General features: G+C 38.8%; 1 protein-coding gene across 1 annotated transcript in view; it reads right to left on the reverse strand.

Moving 5' to 3' along the window:
* The window catches only part of DNAH12 (dynein axonemal heavy chain 12), a 257,576-nt gene that overhangs the window by 85,694 nt on the left and 149,130 nt on the right, over nucleotides 1-22,752 (reverse strand). The window contains exons 44-52 of the mRNA XM_055383181.2: nucleotides 21,417-21,578; nucleotides 19,138-19,332; nucleotides 14,307-14,440; nucleotides 13,662-13,824; nucleotides 6,530-6,610; nucleotides 6,004-6,184; nucleotides 3,424-3,551; nucleotides 1,449-1,538; nucleotides 334-474 (exon numbers count right to left, since the gene is read on the reverse strand). Coding sequence (XP_055239156.2) covers nucleotides 334-474; nucleotides 1,449-1,538; nucleotides 3,424-3,551; nucleotides 6,004-6,184; nucleotides 6,530-6,610; nucleotides 13,662-13,824; nucleotides 14,307-14,440; nucleotides 19,138-19,332; nucleotides 21,417-21,578 — 1,275 coding nt within the window. The remainder of the gene's footprint in view (nucleotides 1-333; nucleotides 475-1,448; nucleotides 1,539-3,423; nucleotides 3,552-6,003; nucleotides 6,185-6,529; nucleotides 6,611-13,661; nucleotides 13,825-14,306; nucleotides 14,441-19,137; nucleotides 19,333-21,416; nucleotides 21,579-22,752) is intronic.

Consider the following 22,752-nt stretch of genomic DNA (forward strand, 5'->3'; position numbering starts at 1 on the left):
CCCTTGATGTTTTAGATTTTTCTTTGCTTCTGCCTCATCAAACCTTAATTCTGTTTTCTCCTGGGTCCTAAAGCTATAAGTAAATCGGACTAATTCTACTCATGATCCCTGCTCCTGCATCACTACCACCTACACCAGCCCCAACCAGGTTATGTTATGCACAAACATTCTCCTCGTCTGCTAGGTATGCAATCGATATATGATAATACACTACAGCAGAACAAATTCTCTCTGTGGTTACTTTGAGATACTTCTTAACCAGTAAATATAAGCACAGATTCTAATTCCTGGGAATATCTTAGTAGAACACAGATGTGCTAATGTTCAAAATACCTTTGCAACTCTGTCGTACACTTCCATGGCCATGATCCACTTACACAGACCCTCAGCTGCAGAAGAAGCTTTAGCAACCTTACGGGGATCAAATTCAGGGTTCGTTAAGTATTCACTACGAATCTTCTGCATAACAGTCACCTATACAACAAAGATTTAAATTTTAAAATTTCAATATAGATCACATAATCATCAGATGGAAAAAAATTATATACAATAAAAACATTTGTATAAAAAAGTTAATGTTGGCTTTAAAAGCCAAAATAAGTATTTTGAGATAATTTAAAAATAAGCATAATTGTAGCAGAAGTATGTCATATTTGTGAGCAAAATATGCAAATGTACTACAGATATTAAGGCAAAATGTTTCTTCCAAAAATATTAAAAGACTTACAAGTTTAGGCTGGATGCAGTGGCTCACACCTGTAATCCCAGCACTTTGGGAGGCCAAGGCTGGCAGATCACTTGAGACCAGGAGTTCGAGGCCAGCCTGGCCAACATGGTAAAACCATGTCTCTACTAATAGTACAAAAATTAGCTGGGCATAGTGGTGGGTGCCGGTAATCCCAGCTACTCAAGAGGCTGAGGCAGGAGAATTGCTTGAACCTAGGAGGTGGAGGTTGCAGTGAGCCAAGATCCCGCCACTGCACTCCAGCCTGGGTGACAGAATGAGACTCTGTCTCAAAAAAAAAAAAAAAAAAAAAAAAGACATAAGTTGAGAGAACAAATGGAAACAATGGAAAAGAACAATTAAACATTAAGAATAAGAATTTGAATAGAAAATAATATGCTATGCTTTTTAAATCTTACATAAATTTGTGTATCAGATTTCTTAATAATTAATTTATCGTAACAAGACATTTAGACAACTCTTTCAACTCAATTATACACTAAAAGAGTATCTTCTTAAATAACTTTTTAACTATCTGAGACAGCAATGGTTTTAAACATTATGAAAACTCATAGTATCATTAATAAAGGTAATATCTCTTTATTAATTATCTTAATCCTAAAATGGACTATTTCTGTATGTGTTGTAAACTATTGCATAATATTAACATTCTTAAACATTTTAGCCAAGTCACATTTATAGAAAAAAACCCAATGCAACTCACTGGAATGTTGTCCTTGTCATATTCTTTCAAATCTCTTAAGAAATTCATATCTCCCAGAAGTTTTTTGCTAGGTCCCCAGTAATCTAATATCTACAAATAAAATTTATGGAAATTTGTTAAATTTGCAACTAAAAATGCTAGATGCAAAATTTTTCTTCTTGAAGTTTAAGAGGCATTATCCAGAGAAACTAATCATATACTTTTTGTTTGTTTTGAGATGGAGTCTCGCTCTGTCGCCCAGGCTGGAGTACCGTGGTGCAATATCGGCTCACAGCCTCCCAGGTTCAAGTGATTCTCCCACTTCAGCCTCCCAAGTAGCTGAGACTACAGGCATCTGTCACCACACCTGGCTAATTATTGTATTTTTAGTAGAGACGGGGTTTCACCATGTTGGCCAGGCTGGTCTCCAACTCCTGACCTCAAGTGATCCACCTGCCTCAGCCTCCCAAAGTGCTGGGATTACAGGCGTGAGCCACCATGCCCAGCTTAATCACATACTTTCAAAATATCAACTTACATCTCCTTGGAAATTAAGACTTTCCTCAAGAACATGTTAAACAAAATATTTTTAAATATGGAAATCCATTTATAGACTGAATTTGTTTAAAAAAGTAAACACTGAAAGGAAAATAATGTGGTTATTTCTTTTGAAAACTTAAGCTACTTGCATAAACGCCATCACAATTTCATATAAGAAAATAAATTTTTATTACTTCTAAATTTATTTTCCTTTATTCTTTGACTCTTTCAAATAAGAAAAGTAGCAAACTTTTTCTTAAAGACAAATTCCGCACTTACCTAGGCTCTCCAAGCGAAATTAAAGGAGAAAGCAGAAGGCCAAAGAGTACACATTGCTCTGCCAACCATAGGGTAAAAGCACATGCTACTTATACTGGCAAAAGAGCTGAAATAACCAGCTGAAAGTTCTTTTTCTCTACTTCCGGAAGCCTGATAGGGAGGTGTGTGTGTATGTGTGTAAATGAGAATAACTTAATAAGGTAAGAGCCTATTTATTTTCTTTATTATCTCAATGAAGGACAGAATGGCCAAAAAAAAAAAAATCTAATTCTTTAATTCAGGAATTTATACCCAGGTATTAAAAAAACCTGAAAATAAAATTAGTCTGTAAATTCAGTTTAGAATGGATACTATGCCTTCCTTTTTAAGGGATGTATCCTGGAATAATAATTGTAATAATAACAGCTAACATTTATTGTGTACTTATTGTTTGTGAGTCTTTATACCTAAGAACTTTATATGTATTAACTAATCTAATTCTCTTATTAGCTTTTTGAGGTAGATAATATGAGTACCGTCTTTTTTTTAATGGAATTCCACACATGTTAAATACCTTAACCAAGGTCACACTCCTAGTGGGGTCCGGATTTCTGAATACAGACATTCTAGCTCCAGGGCACATGCTTTTAACAACTTTGCTATACTGCTTAACTCAGATGTTTTGGAATACCCAGAAAGGATCTTAGCTGGAAAAGTACAGGTACCTCAGTACTTCATTTAGTTCCAAGCCCATGGTAGTGGAGAATTCTGCATAGACAGAAAAGGAGATGGAAGCAACTAGAACCACATTTTTGTTTTTTTGAGCTGAAGTCTCACTCTGTCACCCAGGCTGGAGTGCAGTGGCACAATCTTGGCTCACTGCAACCTCTGCCTCCTGGGTTCAAGCAATTCTCCTGTCTCAGCCTCCTGAGTAGCTGGGATGACAGGTGCCCACCACCGCACCTAGCTAATTTATACATTTTTAGTTGAGACGGGGTTTCACCAGGTTAGCCAGACTGGTCTGGAACCACGTTTTTTGACACTACATTGTCTTAGCTTTACCCTAGAATATATACAGACAATATCTGGAAAACAATGTTTCTTCCCTAATTTGGGTACTGTTGATATTTGATAATAGTTGCTGCTGACAAGTTCTATACATTCATGAATATGATTCAAATCTGTGTCAAGTTATTACCTTGCCTCCAGTCCCTGAAGGATCTGAAATTTTTTCTGGTTTTATATCTTTCATGACACAAACAGCAGCCATAACTAGTTTAACACCAGATGGAGGATTCTTCATTGATTTCACAATCGTAATGTCGGCTGGCTAAAAGAAAAAAACAAAAAACAAACAGGACATCTTCAGAATAGTTTACTTTTAAATAATGAAAAATTTTAAAGTAATGTTGGGGAATAATAAAAGCATTCCTTTTTATTTGAAATCAAAATTGTTTTTTTTTTTTTACTTCAGGTTATGAAAGAATTAGCAAAAGAGAATTCAGCACAGATTAAGACTAATGGTTCTCAAATGTTGGGAGGGGTCAGTCATAGATGCCTATGAGAACACAATGGCAGCTATAAATCCACCAGAAAATATAATTTTTCACATATACAATCACATACCACACCCATACGTGGAACCTAGGTTAAGAATCCTAATTTAGACAAAGACTTAACTCTATATTTGCTTATATATATTAGTTCTATTGAAGAAGATGAAAGAAGAGGTACGTCCCAATTCCAAGCCTATTTTCTAAAAAGGTATATATTGTTATAATAGATAGTATAGATTCACTTACCCACTCCAATATATTTCTGACATTTCTTGCAAGATGCAAATGCTGGAAAGCTAACAACCATATATCTTAGTTTTTCATGCAATTAGAGTTCTGGGTGAGAATTAGATTCCAGATCACTTGAGTGATACTAGAATTCAGACAATAAATGGGGAGAGTGGCAGGGTGCAAGACATCCATTGTGACAATACAGATTATAGTGGAGGTTACGTGGCAGTGTAGGAAGCTCTGCAGGCTTCCTACTCAGAGACAGCTGCTCTAGTAGACCATTTCTGCAGCGTGGCTTTGTGAGTCATTCCTGGAAGCTCAGCCTGGGATCTGATTCTTTTACCTCTTCCAACAATTCTGTAATCCATTTATAAAATTCCCTGAAGAATCTTTGTCTACTTATACTAAATAGAATCAACTCTCTTCTCTGAAACTGAACTCTAACTCAGGTAATACAGCATTTGATATCAGGAAGGGTATAAGCAACAGACTCTCAATGAAAGGGGAACCTAATATTAATGACCTAAATTGGTGAGAGTTTGAAGGCATCAAGAATCCTGTATCAGGGGATGGAGTGCTGCAAGTTCATGGAACATAGGGAGAAGTTACTTAAATTAATGCTCATGGTCACCTAGAATGGAGTGCCTCTTAAAAAAAGGCTTTGTCAAACTAAGTAGCTGCTGTAATAAATCTCTAAGGAGAGAATGCAGAAAGATCACAGGGTAATAAGTGACTCTTAAATGTGCCAGAAATTAGCCAGGCATGGTGTCATGTGACTGTAGTTACAGCTACTCAGGAAGCTGAGTTAGGGTGGGGGGCGGGGGGGATTACTTTAGCCCAAAAGTTTCAGGTTGTGGTGAGCTATGATCACATCGTTGCACTCCAACCTGGGTGACAGAGTGAGACCCTGTCTAAAAAAAAAAAAAAGGAAAAAAGAAAAGAAAAAAAGTACTGAGAGCATGCATAAAGAATATAATAAGCTCAGAGTTTTAAATTCCTGATTCACAGCACTAGGAAATTTCTATAAAGGCCCTAAAACAATCTTGTCTTATAACTACAGGGCTGATGTTACTGAAAAATCAGAGTTTGATCCTGTGAGATGCTGAATTACCCACAGGTTGAGTTTACAGTCTTGTCAGGCCTGTTACATGAAAGAGTATTGATTAGGAAAAAAGGCAAAGAATGGGACCTGAATACACTGTTGACTCCCTAGTCAACAGATGCTATCTCTCCTGCTGTGCTTGGTGCAGTTGTTCTGGTCTTGCCTAAAGACCTGTAAAAAGTTATGTACAACATAATGTGGTACGGATAGGTGCCACTCACAGCTGTACTGGAAATGGCCTTTAAGTTTTTCTGTGTATGCAGGTCCAGGAGGCTGCACATTGTACTTAACATATGCCTGCTGGTCCATGTACAGAACCACTTTGGCCTCTTGGAGTCTATTCGTCTCATTCCCACTAGAATATCCTCAACGAAAATTATAAATAATATATAAAAAGCAAAAATAGGCCAGGCATGGAAGCTCATGCCTGTAATCCCAGCACTTTGGGAGGCCAAGGTGGGAGGATCACTTGAGCCCAGGAATTTGAGACCAACCTGGGCAACACAGGGTGACTCTGTCTCTATTAAAAAAATGTTTAAAAAGATTAGCCAGGCCTAGTGGTGTGTGTCTGTGATCCTAGCTACTGAGGAGGCTAAGGTAGGAGAATCATTTGAGCACAGGAGATGGAGGCTGCAGTGGGCCATGACTGCACTACTGCACTCCAGCTTGGTCAACAAAGTGAGACTCTGTCTCAAAAAATAAAATAAAATAAAATAAAATAAAATAAAAACAACAATATATCAAAAGTAAACTGTTAAGAGGCAAGTTTCATTTGATTGGACAAAAACAATATAATATCACCCACTGAAATACAGCCACTTCTAATACGCCAAATACCCATATTCAGCTTCCCTTGGTTGATGAAACACAAAGTAGCTAATTCAAACACTTGCCTTAAGTGTATCCAGTGCAGACAGAGCTGCTTCCAAGGCTGGAATCGCCTCAGCTAGGTCACTTTCACACTCATTTTTCAGAGCTTGGGCTTCTTCAGCTTTCCCACTGGCTATCTCTTCATCCAATTTCACAAATTGTCTTTTCGCTTCCACTTGTACAGACTCTATCTCAATAACCTAAAGAAGTGAAAGATGAAGACAGTTTCTCAAACACCCTACTGCTTTCTCAATCCTAGACAAAAGAATATTTGAAAATTAGGGAATCTAACATATCATTTTGAAGGATAGAAGGGTCTATAATAAAATGAGGATATATACAAATACATGTGAACTAATTTGGAAATGGGCTTCAAAAATTCCTTCAAAAAAGACAGAAACCACGTTAGACCCAATGAGATAGCCAGTCAATGGAAAAGGGTAAAGTCTCTAAAGTCTAGTAGCAAAACATTAACCCTTATTTTCAAGGCTAATTTTACTTATTTCAATTGTCCTTTGACATCAAAAACATTCAGGATACTCTACCTGCATCATATTTGCATTTTCAATTTTAGCTTCCTCCAATTTGGGCTGTAATTCAACAAGCTCCATTTGCATTTCGCCAACCTAAAGAGACAGTTTATAATATGATTAAGTTTCCATTGCTATAATTGCTATTGAAACCAAATGCAGAAAATAGAAATTTAAATGTATCCATAAAAGTATTGGAGCAGAAAATCTTAACTTTTTCTTCTAGTTCTTTGCATGACAAACAAAACTATGAAAGTGTGGGCCAGGGCCAAGCACGGTGGCTCACGTCTGTAATCCTAGCACTTTGGGAGGTCGAGGCAGGTGGACTGCCTGAGCTCAGGAGTTTGAGACAAGCCTGGGGAACATGGTGAAATCCCGTCTCTACTAAAAATAAAAATATTTGCCAGGCGTGGCAGCATGTGCCTGTAATCCCAGCTACTTGGGAGGGTGAGACAGGAGAATTGCTTGAACCCGGGAGGTGGAGCTGCAGTGAGCCGAGATTGCACCATTGCACTCCAGCCTGGGTTACAGAGTGACACTCCATCTAAAAAAAAAAAAGTGTGGGTCAGTTTTCTTCACAAAAGACCTCAGTAGGAGAACGCAGTCACCATGGAAGAAATGTAGATTGAAAACAAAGCAGCATCTCAGAGTATTCCTGATATACTATGTGCATGACATGATACAAAGATCAACCAACCAAACCTCTATTACTTATGTTGAACTAACACTAGTAAGTATTACTAGCACTTGACTCATTAAAAAAACCACAAATCTGGAACTTTGTGGAAGATGGCCGAATAGGAACAGCTCCGGTCTACAGCTCCCAGCGTGAGCGAAGCAGAAGACGGGTGATTTCTGCATTTCCATCTGAGGTACCGGGTTCATCTCACTAGGGAGTGCCAGACAGTGGGCGCGGGCCAGTGGGTGCACGCACCGTGCGCGAGCCGAAGCAGGGCGAGGCATTGCCTCACCTGGGAAGCACAAGGGGTCAGGGAGTTCCCTTTCCCAGTCAAAGAAAGGGGTGACGGACGCACCTGGAAAATCGGGTCACTCCCACCCGAATATTGCGCTTTTCAGACCGGCTTAAAAAACGGCGCACCACGAGACTATATCCCACACCTGGCTCGGAGGGTCCTACGCCCACGGAATCTCGCTGATTGCTAGCACAGCAGTCTGAGATCAAACTGCAAGGCAGCAGCCAGGCTGGGGGAGGGGCGCCCGCCATTGCCCAGGCTTGCTTAGGTAAACAAAGCAGCCGGGAAGCTCGAACTGGGTGGAGCCCACCACAGCTCAAGGAGGCCTGCCTGCCTCTGTAGGCTCCACCTCTGGGGGCAGGGCACAGACAAACAAAAAGACAGCAGTAACCTCTGCAGACTTAAATGTCCCTGTCTGACAGCTTTGAAGAGAGCAGTGGTTCTCCCAGCACGCAGCTGGAGATCTGAGAACCAGCAGACTGCCTCAAGTGGGTCCCTGACCCCTGACCCCCGAGCAGCCTAACTGGGAGGCACCCCCCAGCAGGGGCACACTGACACCTCACATGGCAGGGTATTCCAAAAGACCTGCAGCTGAGGGTCCTGTCTGTTAGAAGGAAAACTAACAAACAGAAAGGACATCCACACCGAAAACCCATCTGTACATCACCATCATCAAAGACCAAAAGTAGATAAAACCACAAAGATGGGGAAAAAACAGAACAGAAAAACTGGAAACTCTAAAACGCAGAGCACCTCTCCTCCTCCAAAGGAACGCAGTTCCTCACCAGCAACGGAACAAAGCTGGATGGAGAATGATTTTGACGAGCTGAGAGAAGAAGGCTTCAGACGATCAAATTACTCTGAGCTACGGGAGGACATTCAAACCAAAGGCAAAGAAGTTAAAAACTTTGAAAAAAATTTAGACAAATGTATAACTAGAATAACCAATACAGAGAAGTGCTTAAAGGAGCTGATGGAGCTGAAAACCAAGGCTCGAGAACTACGTGAAGAATGCAGAAGCCTCAGGAGCCCATGCGATCAGCTGGAAGAAAGGGTATCAGCGATGGAAGATGAAATGAATGAAATGAAGCGAGAAGGGAAGTCTAGAGAAAAAAGAATAAAAAGAAATGAGCAAAGCCTCCAAGAAATATGGGACTATGTGAAAAGACCAAATCTACGTCTGATTGGTGTACCTGAAAGTGATGCGGAGAATGGAACCAAGTTGGAAAACACTCTGCAGGATATTATCCAGGAGAACTTCCCCAATCTAGCAAGGCAGGCCAACATTCAGATTCAGGAAATACAGAGAACGCCACAAAGATACTCCTCAAGAAGAGCAACTCCAAGACACATAATTGTCAGATTCACCAAAGTTGAAATGAAGGAAAAAATGTTAAGGGCAGCCAGAGAGAAAGGTCGGGTTACCAACAAAGGGAAGCCCATCAGACTAACGGCGGATTTCTCGGCAGAAACCCTACAAGCCAGAAGAGAGTGGGGGCCAATATTCAACATTCTTAAAGAAAAGAATTTTTAACCCAGAATTTCATATCCAGCCAAACTAAGCTTCATAAGTGAAGGAGGAATAAAATACTTTACAGACAAGCAAATGCTGAGAGATTTTGTCACCACCAGGCCTGCCCTAAAAGAGCTCCTGAAGGAAGCGCTAAACATGGAAAGGAACAACTGGTACCAGCCACTGCAAAATCATGCCAAAATGTAAAGACCATCGAGACTAGGAAGAAACTGCATCAACTAATGAGCAAAATCACCAGCTAACATCATAATGACAGGATCAAATTCACACATAACAATATTGACTTTAAATGTAAATGGACTAAATTCTCCAATTAAAAGACACAGACTGGCAAGTTGGATAAAGAGTCAAGACCCATCAGTGTGCTGTATTCAGGAAACCCATCTCACATGCAGAGACACACATAGGCTCAAAATAAAAGGATGGAGGAAGATCTGCCAAGCAAATGGAAAACAAAAAAAGGCAGGGGTTGCAATCCTAGTCTCTGATAAAACAGACTTTAAACCAACAAAGATCAAAAGAGACAAAGAAGGCCATTACATAATGGTAAAGGGATCAATTCAACAAGAGGAGCTAACTATCCTAAATATATATGCACCCAATACAGGAGCACCCAGATTCATAAAGCAAGTCCTGAGTGACCTACAAAGAGACTTAGACTCCCACACATTAATAATGGGAGACTTTAACACCCCACTGTCAACATTAGACAGATCAACGAGACAGAAAGTCAACAAGGATACCCAGGAATTGAACTCAGCTCTGCACCAAGCGGACCTAATAGACATCTACAGAACTCTCCACCCCAAATCAACAGAATATACATTTTTTTCAGCACCACACCACACCTATTCCAAAATTGACCACATAGTTGGAAGTAAAGCTCTCCTCAGCAAATGTAAAAGAACAGAAATTATAACAAACTGTCTCTCAGACCACAGTGCAATCAAACTAGAACTCAGGATTAAAAATCTCACTCAAAGCCGCTCAACTACATGGAAACTGAACAACCTGCTCCTGAATGACTACTGGGTACATAATGAAATGAAGGCAGAAATAAAGATGTTCTTTGAAACCAACGAGAACAAAGACACAACATACCAGAATCTCTGGGATGCATTCAAAGCAGTGTGTAGAGGGAAATTTATAGCACTAAATGCCCACAAGAGAAAGCAGGAAAGATCCAAAATTGACACCCTAACATCACAATGAAAAGAACTAGAAAAGCAAGAGCAAACACATTCAAAAGCTAGCAGAAGGCAAGAAATAACTAAAATCAGAGCAGAACTGAAGGAAATACAGACACAAAAAACCCTTCAAAAAATCAATGAATCCAGGAGCTGGTTTTTTGAAAGGATCAACAAAATTGATAGACCGCTAGCAAGACTAATAAAGAAAAAAAGAGAGAAGAATCAAATAGACACAATAAAAAATGATAAAGGGGATATCACCACCGATCCCACAGAAATACAAACTACCATCAGAGAATACTACAAACACCTCTACGCAAATAAACTAGAAAATCTAGAAGAAATGGATACATTCCTCGACACATACACTCTCCCAAGACTAAACCAGGAAGAAGTTGAATCTCTGAATAGACCAATAACAGGAGCTGAAATTGTGGCAATAATCAATAGTTTACCAACCAAAAAGAGTCCAGGACCAGATGGATTCACAGCCGAATTCTAGCAGAGGTACAAGGAGGAACTGGTACCATTGCTTCTGAAACTATTCCAATCAATAGAAAAAGAGGGAATCCTCCCTAACTCATTTTATGAGGCCAGCATCATCCTGATACCAAAGCCTGGCAGAGACACAACCAAGAAAGAGAATTTTAGACCAATATCCTTGATGAACATTGATGCAAAAATCCTCAATAAAATACTGGCAAACCAAATCCAGCAGCACATCGAAAAGCTTATCCACCATGATCAAGTGGGCTTCATCCCTGGGATGCAAGGCTGGTTCAATATACGCAAATCAATAAATGTAATCCAGCATATAAACAGAGCCAAAGACAAAAACCACATGATTATCTCAATAGATGCAGAAAAAGCCTTTGACAAAATTCAACAACCCTTCATGCTAAAAACTCTCAATAAATTAGGTATTGATGGGACGTATTTCAAAATAATAAGAGCTATCTATGACAAACCCACAGCCAATATCATACTGAATGGGCAAAAACTGGAAGCATTCCCTTTGAAAACTGGCACAAGACAGGGATGCCCTCTCTCACCACTCCTATTCAACATAGTGTTGGAAGTTCTGGCCAGGGCAATCAGGCAGGAGAAGGAAATAAAGGGTATTCAATTAGGAAAAGAGGAAGTCAAATTGTCCCTGTTTGCAGACGACATGATTGTTTATCTAGAAAACCCCATCGTCTCAGCCCAAAATCTCCTTAAGCTGATAAGCAGCTTCAGCAAAGTCTCAGGATACAAAATCAATGTACAAAAATCACAAGCATTCTTATACACCAACAACAGACAAACAGAGAGCCAAATCATGAGTGAACTCCCATTCACAATTGCTTCAAAGAGAATAAAATACCTAGGAATCCAACTTACAAGGGATGTGAAGGACCTCTTCAAGGAGAACTACAAACCACTGCTCAAGGAAATAAAAGAGGATACAAACAAATGGAAGAACATTCCATGTTCATGGGTAGGAAGAATCAATATCGTGAAAATGGCCATACTGCCCAAGGTCATTTACAGATTCAATGCCATCCCCATCAAGCTACCAATGACTTTCTTGACAGAATTGGGAAAAACTACTTTAAAGTTCATATGGAACCAAAAAAGAGCCCGCATTGCCAAGTCAATCCTAAGCCAAAAGAACAAAGCTGGAGGCATCACACTACCTGACTTCAAACTATACTACAAGGCTACAGTAACCAAAACAGCATGGTACTGGTACCAAAACAGAGATATAGATCAATGGAACAGAACAGAGCCCTCAGAAATAACGCCACATACCTACAACTATCTGATCTTTGACAAACCTGAGAAAAACAAGCAACGGGGAAAGGATTCCCTATTTAATAAATGGTGCTGGGAAAACTGGCTAGCCATATGTAGAAAGCTGAAACTGGATCCCTTCCTTACACCTTATACAAAAATCAATTCAAGATGGATTAAAGATTTAAACGTTAGACCTAAAACCATAAAAACCCTAGAAGAAAACCTAGGCAATACCATTCAGGACATAGGCACAGGCAAGGACTTCATGTCCAAAACACCAAAAGCAATGGCAACAAAAGCCAAAATTGACAAATGGGATCTAATTAAACTGAAGAGCTTCTGCACAGCAAAAGAAACTACCATCAGAGTGAACAGGCAACCTACAAAATGGGAGAAAATTTTCGCAACCTACTCATCTGACAAACGGCTAATATCCAGAATCTACAATGAACTCAAACAAATTTACAAGAAAAAAACAAACAACCCCATCAAAAAGTGGGCGAAGGATATGAACAGACACTTCTCAAAAGAAGACATTTATGCAGCCAAAAAACACATGAAAAAATGCTCATCATCACTGGCCATCAGAGAAATGCAAATCAAAACCACTATGAGATATCATCTCATACCAGTTAGAATGGCAATCATTAAAAAGTCAGGAAACAACAGGTGCTGGAGAGGATGTGGAGAAATAGGAACACTTTTACACTGTTGGTGGGACTGTAAACTAGTTCAACCATTGTGGAAGTCAGTGTGGCGATTCCTCAGGGATCTAGAACTAGAAATACCATTTGACCCAGCCATCCCATTACTGGGTATATACCCAAAGGACTATAAATCATGCTGCTATAAAGACACATGCACACGTATGTTTATTGCGGCATTATTCACAATAGCAAAGACTTGGAACCAACCCAAATGTCCAACAATGATAGACTGGATTAAGAAAATGTGGCACATATACACCATGGAATACTATGCAGCCATAAAAAATGATGAGTTCATGTCCTTTGTAGGGACATGGATGAAATTGGAAACCATCATTCTCGGTAAACTATCACAAGAACAAAAAACCAAACACCGCATATTCTCACTCATAGGTGGGAATTGAACAATGAGATCACAAGGACACAGGAAGGGGAATATCACACTCTGGGGACTGTTGTGGGGTGGGGGGAGGGGGGAGGGATAGCATTGGGAGATATACCTAATGCTAGATGACGAGTTAGTGGGTGCAGCGCACCAGCATGGCACATGTATACATATGTAACTAACCTGCACAATGTGCACATGTACCCTAAAACTTAAAGTATTAAAAAAAAAAAAAAACCACAAATCTTATATTTAACCAGCTTTTACAATAAAAAGCGACCTAAACTTATATTCTCTTAAATGGTAAAAAATTAATTAAAAATAAAACATGATATATTTGAGTCTGTGTGATCTAGGCAACTTATTGAACTTCTGTAAAACTTACTGTACTCATTTGTAAAATGAGGATCATAAAAGTGTTCACCTTATAGAGTTGTTATGAAGAATAACTGAAGGAATAGATGTGAAAGACATAACAAAGAGCCTGGCATATCACATATTCTCAATAAATTGTAGCTTGTATTATTATTTCTTATACTTCTCAGTATATGTTACCATTTTGAGCAGCTCATCAAATTTACCTGAGACTCAGCAAAAGCTAATTTGTCAAGCCCATTCACGTATCGTTGTTTTGCTTCCATGACAGCTTGTCGCTTCTGTGTCAAAAGCTGTCGAAATGAGCCAATGAGTTCAAGATAAGAAGTAGCAGTAACATAGTTACGTCGTCCTAACTCATGCAAGAACCTAAGAGAGAGGCAGGTAACATAGCTCACTTTAAGTAATGGATTTCACAATAAGGTAAATTCAACATACCATTAACAGACATTTAATAAAGATTACATTTTATACAGAAGCTACTGAGTACTTGAACATTTTAAGACTAGAATCCTACATATTACCACATTATAATTTCTTGTCTCTAAAATACCAACTAGTGGTGACATATTTAAAAGGCACAAATCAAGTGAGATCCTATCTTTTAAAAAACCACAAATCAACAAATATGTCTAATAAAAGATGAACTACAACAAGAAAGAATCAGACTATTTCACATGTTTCATAAGCCAGGAGGATCTAACTTGGTAAGAGACCCAAGATATCATGTAAACCAGGTTAAGTACAGTAGGAAAGGGGATAGCAGATAAGATAGCAAATACATGTGAATTATTTTGGAAATGGCCTTCACAAATCCCTTCATTGTCATTTTTAAATTCACTAATATTAACCTTTCTGAAAGATCCATAATGGAGGTGTGAAAGTGTTTACAGATTGGAACTATCTCTTGTCGTTCAACCTCAGTAAGCTCCAGTGTTTCTAAGAATTTCACAGCTACACGTTCAAGAGCATCTTCAGGCCATGACTAAAAATAAGAAAAAGAAAAACACTTGAAATTTAAGATGAACAGTAGTCTTATTCCAACTCCATAAGTTAATGCATAATAAGTTACATGACTTTCTATGGGAGAATAATTTGGTGTTGAGAAAATCAAAACTTTAATGAAGAAAACAGAATAAGAGGGACTGAGGTCTCTGAAAGACCTAATATTCTTATATATTAAAATGAAAAAAGGATAATATAAAGGAAGGATCAATGAAATTTTAGTTATCAAAGATATATTACACTGTCTTCCCAACTCTTCTACTTGCATGTCCAGTAGGCATCCCAAATTTATCATGACAGTGGCAGAAGCTGCTAGTTGCCCACCCAATATCTACTAGCCCCTTCTTCCTTAGGACTCCAATTTTATTCTAGATAGCAATATACCCAGCTAAAAGACTAAATCTCCTAGACTCCCTTGGAATTCAGAATGGCCAATGACACATAAGCAGTTGTTGGGTGGAGACTTCAGGGAAGACTTTTTAGAGAGTTACATAGAGCTGGGATATCCTTTTTGGCCTACTTTCATTCTTCTACTTCTTGTTTGGAACATGGTTGTGAACAATGGCACTCCAGCAGCCACCTCAGGTCCTAAGTTACTTTGAGAATGGAAATCACATGCTAAGGAGAGTAAAGCAGAAATAACTTGGGATCCTCATGACTTTGTTAAGCCACAAAAGCCCCACTCTGCTTACCTTTAGATTTTTTTTTCATATGAGAGTTAAAAAACCCAATGTGTTTAGTTTGGGTTTCTGTTACTGGGAGACCATCACAATTTCTACTATAATGTCCAAAATTGATTTTTAAATTTTCTTCCTTACAAATTTGCTTCCTAGCCAGTCCTCTCCATCTTAGTGAAATGGTTCCTTCCTTGGCTTTCCTGGAATATGCCAAGCATGCTCCTACCTCTGAGTCTTTGGACATGCTTTTCCCTCTGACCAGAACCCTCTTCCCTCAGATCTCCATGTGGTTCATGTTCTCATTTCCTTCACATCCAAGCTCATATACTGACTTACCGGGAAGGCCTTCCCAGAGCACTCTTTATAAAACAGCATTCCTTCCCCCATTACTCTGTCTTTTATACTGAGTTTTCTTCTCAGCACTTACCAATACATGGCATATCATTAATCTTTACTTGTTCACTAGAGTATTTTCCAGATTTCCTTTCATTTAGTTTCAATAATATGCTTATAATTTTTTTCCTTTGTGGCAGACAATATGCATTTTAAGACCAATTTTTTTTTTGGTGTCTAGCCTAAGCACATACTGCCAGTGTATGCATTTTTTATTAATAGATTGTTATATTCATGTGATCCAATTGTACCAATATATATTTTAATCTAAAAAGAGACTTCTAAAGAACTATTAAGATTAGTGAAATTTTATAAAATGCCAGGTTAAATGTCATATAACTTACACATCATTAAAAAACATTACAGAGGCTTAGACTGGATTAAGAAAATATGGCATATATACACCATGGAATACTATGCAGCCATAAAAAAGGATGAGTTCATGTCCTTTGTAGGGACATGGATGAAGCTGGAAACCATCATTCTCTGCAAACTATCACAAGGACAAAAAACCAAACACTGCATGTTCTTACTCACAGGTGGGAATTGAACAATGAGAACACTTGGACACAGGGTGGGGAACATCACACACCAGGGCCTGTCGTGGGGTGGGGGGAGGGGGGAGGGATAGCATTAGGATATATACCTAATGTAAATGATGAGTTAATGGGTGCAGCACACCAACATGGCACATGTATACATATGTAACAAACCTGCACGTTGTGCACATGTACCCTAGAACTTAAAGTATAATAAAAAATAAATAAAATAAATTACAACATCCTCTTTCTCTTCCCCCACCTTTCCCATGCACTTCTTCCTGTTTTAGTCTTCCCTTTAGTGTTTGTCACCAGTTCATATACATTTTATCTTGTGTATATTTACTTCTTTATCTTATTTACTCTCTGTCCCCTCCATTAAAAAGCAGGTCCACAGGAAAAAAAAAAAACAAAACATTACAGAGGCTTATATTTATGTTCTGGGTGCTTCATTTTTAATCATCCTGCTAATAATCATGCATATTTAATACTATCTGTAGCAGTTAGAATATTTATGACTAAAGAGGCAGAAAAACCAGTCTTACTGTATCTTCAAAAAAAAGAAGATGCATATTCTTATAGAGTAATACCCAGAAGTAGGGTATTTCCAGGGTTGCTTCATTTAGAAGCTCAACTATATTATCAAGTATTCACGTTCTTTCTGTCTTGTTGTTCCCTTTCTCAGTGCACTTTATTTCATACTTGGGCTTGTCCCATTATGGTGACATGATGACTGCTGCAGCTATGGGCATCACATTCTCAAGCAACAAGATTGAGAGACAAAAAAGGCCCTTTTCTTACCATGTGACTCCTTTTTATAGTGAAAATACTTTTTTTCCCCAAAGCTCCCCAGCAGACTTTACCTCAAGACCCATTAGCAAGGAATGGCTCATACATGGGCTCAGGCATAAAACAATCACTAGCAAGAGAAATGAAAGCATACATATATACATATAAATATATATACACATATGTGTGTGTGTGTGTGTGTGTGTGTGTGTGTGTGTGTGTATATATATATATAATTTTTTTTTTTTTTTTTGAAATGGAGTTTCACTCTGTTGCCAGGTTGGAGTGCAGTGGCACAATCTCGGCCCACTGCAACCTCCACCTCCTGGGTTCAAGCAATTCTCCTGCCTCAGCCTTCCCGAGTAGCTGGGACTACAGGCGTGCACCACCACACTGAGGTAACTTTTGTATTTTTAGTAGAGATGGGGTTTCACCATGTTGGCCAGGATGGTCTCCATCTCTTGACCTCATGATCCACCCACCTCAGCCTCCCAAAGTGCTGGGATTACAGGCGTGAGCCACCGTGCCCAACTGAGAGCACCAATATTGACTGAGGGCTGGGCACAATGGCTCGTGCCTATAATCCCAGCACTTTGGGAGGCTGAGGTGGGAGACAAGCTTGGGCAACGTAGAGAAACCCTGTCTCTAAAAAAATTTAAAAATGAGCTGGGCATGGTGGCATACACCTATAGTCCCAGCTACTCTGGAGGCTGAGGTGGGAGGATTGCTTGAGACCAGGAGGCAGAGGTTTCAGTGAGCTGTGATTGCACCAGTGCACTCCAGCCTGGGCGACAGAGATCCTGTCTCAAAAAAAAAAAAAAAAAATATATATATATATATATATATGTATATGTATATACTTAGACCAACCATGATTCAATCCCTCTGATACATAGCTACATGGAGGGTGATTTCCCAAACAAAACCAGAATGCAGTTGATAATAAATAGGCAAACAGAATAAAACAAATCAGTACCAGAAACTTTTTAAAAAATTATCCAGGGTCAATGCACAGTCCACATTCTATTGGGCATAAAACAATTAAATAGAAGGTATCATGAGCTACTGTTCTCAAGAGTATGAATACCAAATGGTTTTAAACATGCAGTGACAGTCTGTCTTAGGCGAGGCAGTGGCCTTCATCATTTGCTTCCAGCATGACTGAAACTGTTGCCCAGTTGGTTTTCCTGTCTCTTGTTTTGCCCTACTCCAATTCACCTACCACACAGCTTCCAACTGCTTTGGTTTTTTTCCTAAATGCAGATTATCTAAAAATATGTTGATGCTACTGTGATATCTCTGGTATAAAACCAAATTCCTGGGAATACCTTGCCAATGTCTTTGTAGCCTGGTACCCACCCAAAGCTCCAACTCAACTGCTGCTGCCCTTAAAATGCCAGCCAGCTATACCAAACAATTTTCAGTGGGGCAGATGAGCCATCCTCTTCCCACCCTTCTCCTTTTCCAAGTACTATTCTCTAATAATGGTTCATTTTATGTGTCAGTCAACTTGACTGGGCTATGAGGTTCCCAGATATTTGGTCAAACATGATTCTGGGTGTTTCTGTGAGGGTGTTTTTACATGAATTCAACATTTAAATTATTATACACTGAGTAAAGCAGAGTGCCCTCCCTAATGTCAGTGGGCTGCATCCAATTGTCCTTGTCCAATTTTGTTCAATCCAATGGAACAAAAATGCTGACCCTCCCCCAAATTCCTCCAGTATGATTGCCTTCAAGCTAAGACATTATTTTTTTTCCTCCCTTCAGACTTGGACTGAATTGGCTCTTTCTGGATCCTGAGCCTGCCAGCCTTCAGACTGGAACTACATCACTGGTTTTCCTGGGCTTTCACCTGCCAACTGCAGATCTTGGGACTTTTTAGGCTTCATAATCATATGAGCCAATTCCTCATAATAAATTTCTTTACATACAAATTTCCTATTGATTCCGAATACACTCCCTCTCTATGTAACTAACTCATCTTCATGACTCAGAAATTCACTGCCTTCATATGTATACCCTTTGCACATCAACATTGTGGCTCTCTTATATAATCATGATTACTGACTGCTTTTTCTGTCTTCCAGTCTACAGTGTAAGCTCCTTGTGAGGATCATGTAGACTTATCAGTCTCTGGTGCTGAACATTATGCCTGTCATTACAGTAAGTGATCAAGAAACACTTGCTGAATGTATATTAATAAAGTTTTTCAAATATTTCAGTAAAATTCCAAAAGAGTTAGTTGCCTCCCTCTCCAACCAAGAAAAATTACAAACCTGAAACCAGTCAATGGTACAGCAATTGATGAGGGATGGGAACTGTCTCAAGCGATTTCGAAAGGCATCTCCAATGGGGCTAAAGGCCACCACGACATGAAGATTATCTTTGCAGCGATTCACAAAGAAAGCAAACAGAGCTAAGGGACTGAGTTCATCATGTTTATTGCCAGCCTGAGCTACTGGGCGAACACCCTAGGGAATATCAGAAAATAAAAACCTTGTAAATAAAAATAGATAAGCTGGTAATGAGATTGGTGGATATTAGAATATGAACAAGTTTTATTGCACCCTGTAAATATCTGTAAAATTTTGGTTGTATATCAATAGAATGGCTTTGACATAGTTTGTACTTAGAAAACCTCTTCCAACTCCAAAATTCTATAATTTAAAAACAAGTTATCTGACAAGAATTTACCTTAAAGATAATCACAAAATTCACCAAGGTGTATAGAAATATAATTTTACATTGTTTTTAAGAGAAAAAAATGTAAACAGCTGAAGTATCAATCAGTAAGGAACTAGTTATAAATGTAAAACATCCACATATTAGCATTTTATATAACAGTTAAAAATAATAAATTGGTGTCTCATGCCTGGAATCCTAGCTTCTTGGGAGGCTGAGGTAAGAGCCCAGGAGTTCGAAGCTGCAGTGAGCTATGACTGCACCACTGCACTCCAGCCTGGGCAACAGAGCAGTGAGACTTCATCTCTAGAAAAACAAAAACAAACAACAAAAAAACACACACACGGTGTATCTTGTGCTACGGGAAGATAAGCAGGATAAAATAACTAAAAAACAAAGTTTTGCGACAGTATATAGAATATGATCCTGTTTAAAAAATAAAGATGTATATAAAATAGCAAATATAAAACAGAAATAGTGAAGCAATGGAAAAGTTTAGTAGCAAAGTGATGGGAAGAAAAGATAGATAATAGCTAAAGCAGCAGGAAAGCCTAGCAAAGCTTAGGAAATTCCATTCCCCAAAGGTGACTATTCCTTGGATGGGCATATGGAGGACGCATTTCTCCTATAAATCAGGAGAGTACCACTAATTTACAGCCTTGGTCACATCTCTGACATATCCCAGATAAAAGCAAAGAACATGGGTTTTTGTTGTTGTTGTTGTTTTATCCTCTTTTATCCCTTCACGCTCCATACCATGAACTGGTAATGCACCATTTACTGAGAGCTGTGTAAGTGCCTGACACTACATAAGTGCTTTATTTTGTTTGATTCTCAAACCTCACAACAACCCCATGTAGGAAGAACTCTTATCTGTGCTGCCATTTCATGGAAGAGAAAAGCAGAGTACTTGAAAGTGTGAGTCCATTTCACTCCAGATGTTATGGCTGGAGGTTGGGAATTAAATATCCAGGTGTGAGTGATATCTTTTGTGGGAAAAAGTGATTATGGTAATGAGAAAGTGTGACATTACTTTCATCTTAGAAATGAGGGCTAAAGTGGCCGGGCGAGGTGGCTCATGCCTGTAATCCCAGCACTTTGGGGGGCCGAGGCAGGTGGATCACGAGATCAGAAGATTGAGACCATCCTGGCTAACACGGTGAAACCTCGTCTCTACTAAAAATACAAAAATTAGCTGGGCCTGGTGGCAGGCGCCTGTGGTTCCAGCTACTTGGGAGGCTGAGGCAGGAGAATGGCGTGAACCCGGGAGGCGGAGGTTGCAGCGAGCCGAGACCACATCACTGCACTCCAGCCTGGGTGACAGAGCAAGACTCTGTCTCAAAAAAAAAAAAAAAAAAAAGAAGAAAGAAAAAGAAAAAGAAATGAGGGTTAAAGTAGGTAATAGTAGCAGACACGTCACCATTGTATTTTTTGTCAATTAAATCACAAACAAGACTTTCAGATGTATCAAACCCATAAGATAGTTTTATTAAAACTTTAAAAAAATTTACTAACCAGTGTAAACCACAAAGACTAATAAAGTAGCATTTAAAATCATGTTTTCTTACATCAATGTAACCTTAAGAGATGATTTAAAAATCTCGAATCACTCATAAAACATGCTAAATAACATTAAACAGGTGAAACAAACTGCCATTATTATGAAGATAGGAGTTATAAAAATTATGCCTCATAACTATGGTAGAAGCAATTTAAAATTCATCAAACAATGATGTATTAAACTAATATACTTTAAATTTTTAATTACCCCCAAAGTCATATGTACAAACTATATTTAACCTGAAGAGCAGAGAAACGGTTTCAAGAAATAAAGTTTTTGTGCTAGGAGCAGCACTTCCCCAAAAGCATTTACCTCCATCACTTCCTGTTTCTCATCTGCTGCAAAAATGTTAGGCACTTCTCCTGTATTGAGCACACTGTCGATATCCTCTAGAAAAGCTTCCTCTTTAATCTGAGTGTCCGTGATAAGAAAGACGGTCTTCTGGCCCCTCATGCCCACATTCCTTAACAGACCCTTAAAATAAAAATGGACTTGTAAGCAGAATGTGGTAGACATCTGTTGGTTTTGATTTCCCTCACTTTGCCTTTCCTTTGATAACAACACTTTGATTTTTAGGGCAGTACCTCTCCCCACTTCTACTGGGGCTGTCAATTGGGACCTCCACTGCCTCCGTCCCCTGGGTGGGAGATCCAAACTGGTCAGAGTTTCCCCAAAACCCTAGACATAATCACTGATTCAGAGGAAGGCATATGATTTAAGCAGGGCCCAATCATAGTCTTACTTCAGGGACTGAGATAGACTTGAAACAGAAAGAATCCTGGCTGTTCTGAGATGGAATATATAAAGGCCAGTAACCTAAATTACTTGGAGCTAACTGTTTGCCTCATGGTATGAGCCTGCTGGAGAAGGAAGCCAAATGGAGGAGTTGTGTCAGGAGACAGAAAGAGTAATTACTAAGGAAATAATTTAAGACCCCAAATTCAGCTATGTCAAAAGCCTATCTACCTCTAGACGCTTCAGTGTAGACAGGCTGGGGTTTTTATGCAGGGGTCAACTGCAACCCAAATTCCTAATATAAGATATGGGCTCAGTAGTGTGCTGAAGCTGACTTGTATAGACTTGTTAGAACTGATTGTTATAATTTCAGGAACTTGTCAGTAGTTTGTAAAACATAGCTAGGATTTAAAAATTGAATTATGTAAACTTGCAATTATATAAAAATATAATTATATTTAAAAGGGAGGTAAATGCGTAAATGTCATCATCTCCTATTTTATTATGTTACTATTATCTATGCTCTGGAAAGTTTTTCAAGTTATTGTATCAATACAGTAAAATACAATGTCATGGTGTTCCATGCATATCTCTTTTCAGTTCTTTTCTCAGTGACAGCATGTTGGGAGCTTCAAATCAGCCATGGTGGGAGTTTTTACATCATGGAAATTGGAAAATCTACCATCAGAGACTCCCTCTCACCCCCGGTCCTGGAAAGCTGGTTGTTAAACATTTGTCAGCATACAAACTGGCTGTAGTTCACAGTGAAAATAGCATTACAACTTCTCTAAGTTATTTTAAAAAATAACCTTCTATATTGTAAAACTATGTATTTTAAATCATTAAATATTAACTAATATATTCACTCCATAAAATAAATGGTGGATTTTTATATTGTACACAAAAACAACTA

The sequence above is a fragment of the Gorilla gorilla genome, chromosome 2 (genome assembly GCF_029281585.2).
Source record: "Gorilla gorilla gorilla isolate KB3781 chromosome 2, NHGRI_mGorGor1-v2.1_pri, whole genome shotgun sequence".
NCBI classification, from domain to species: Eukaryota; Metazoa; Chordata; class Mammalia; order Primates; family Hominidae; genus Gorilla; species Gorilla gorilla.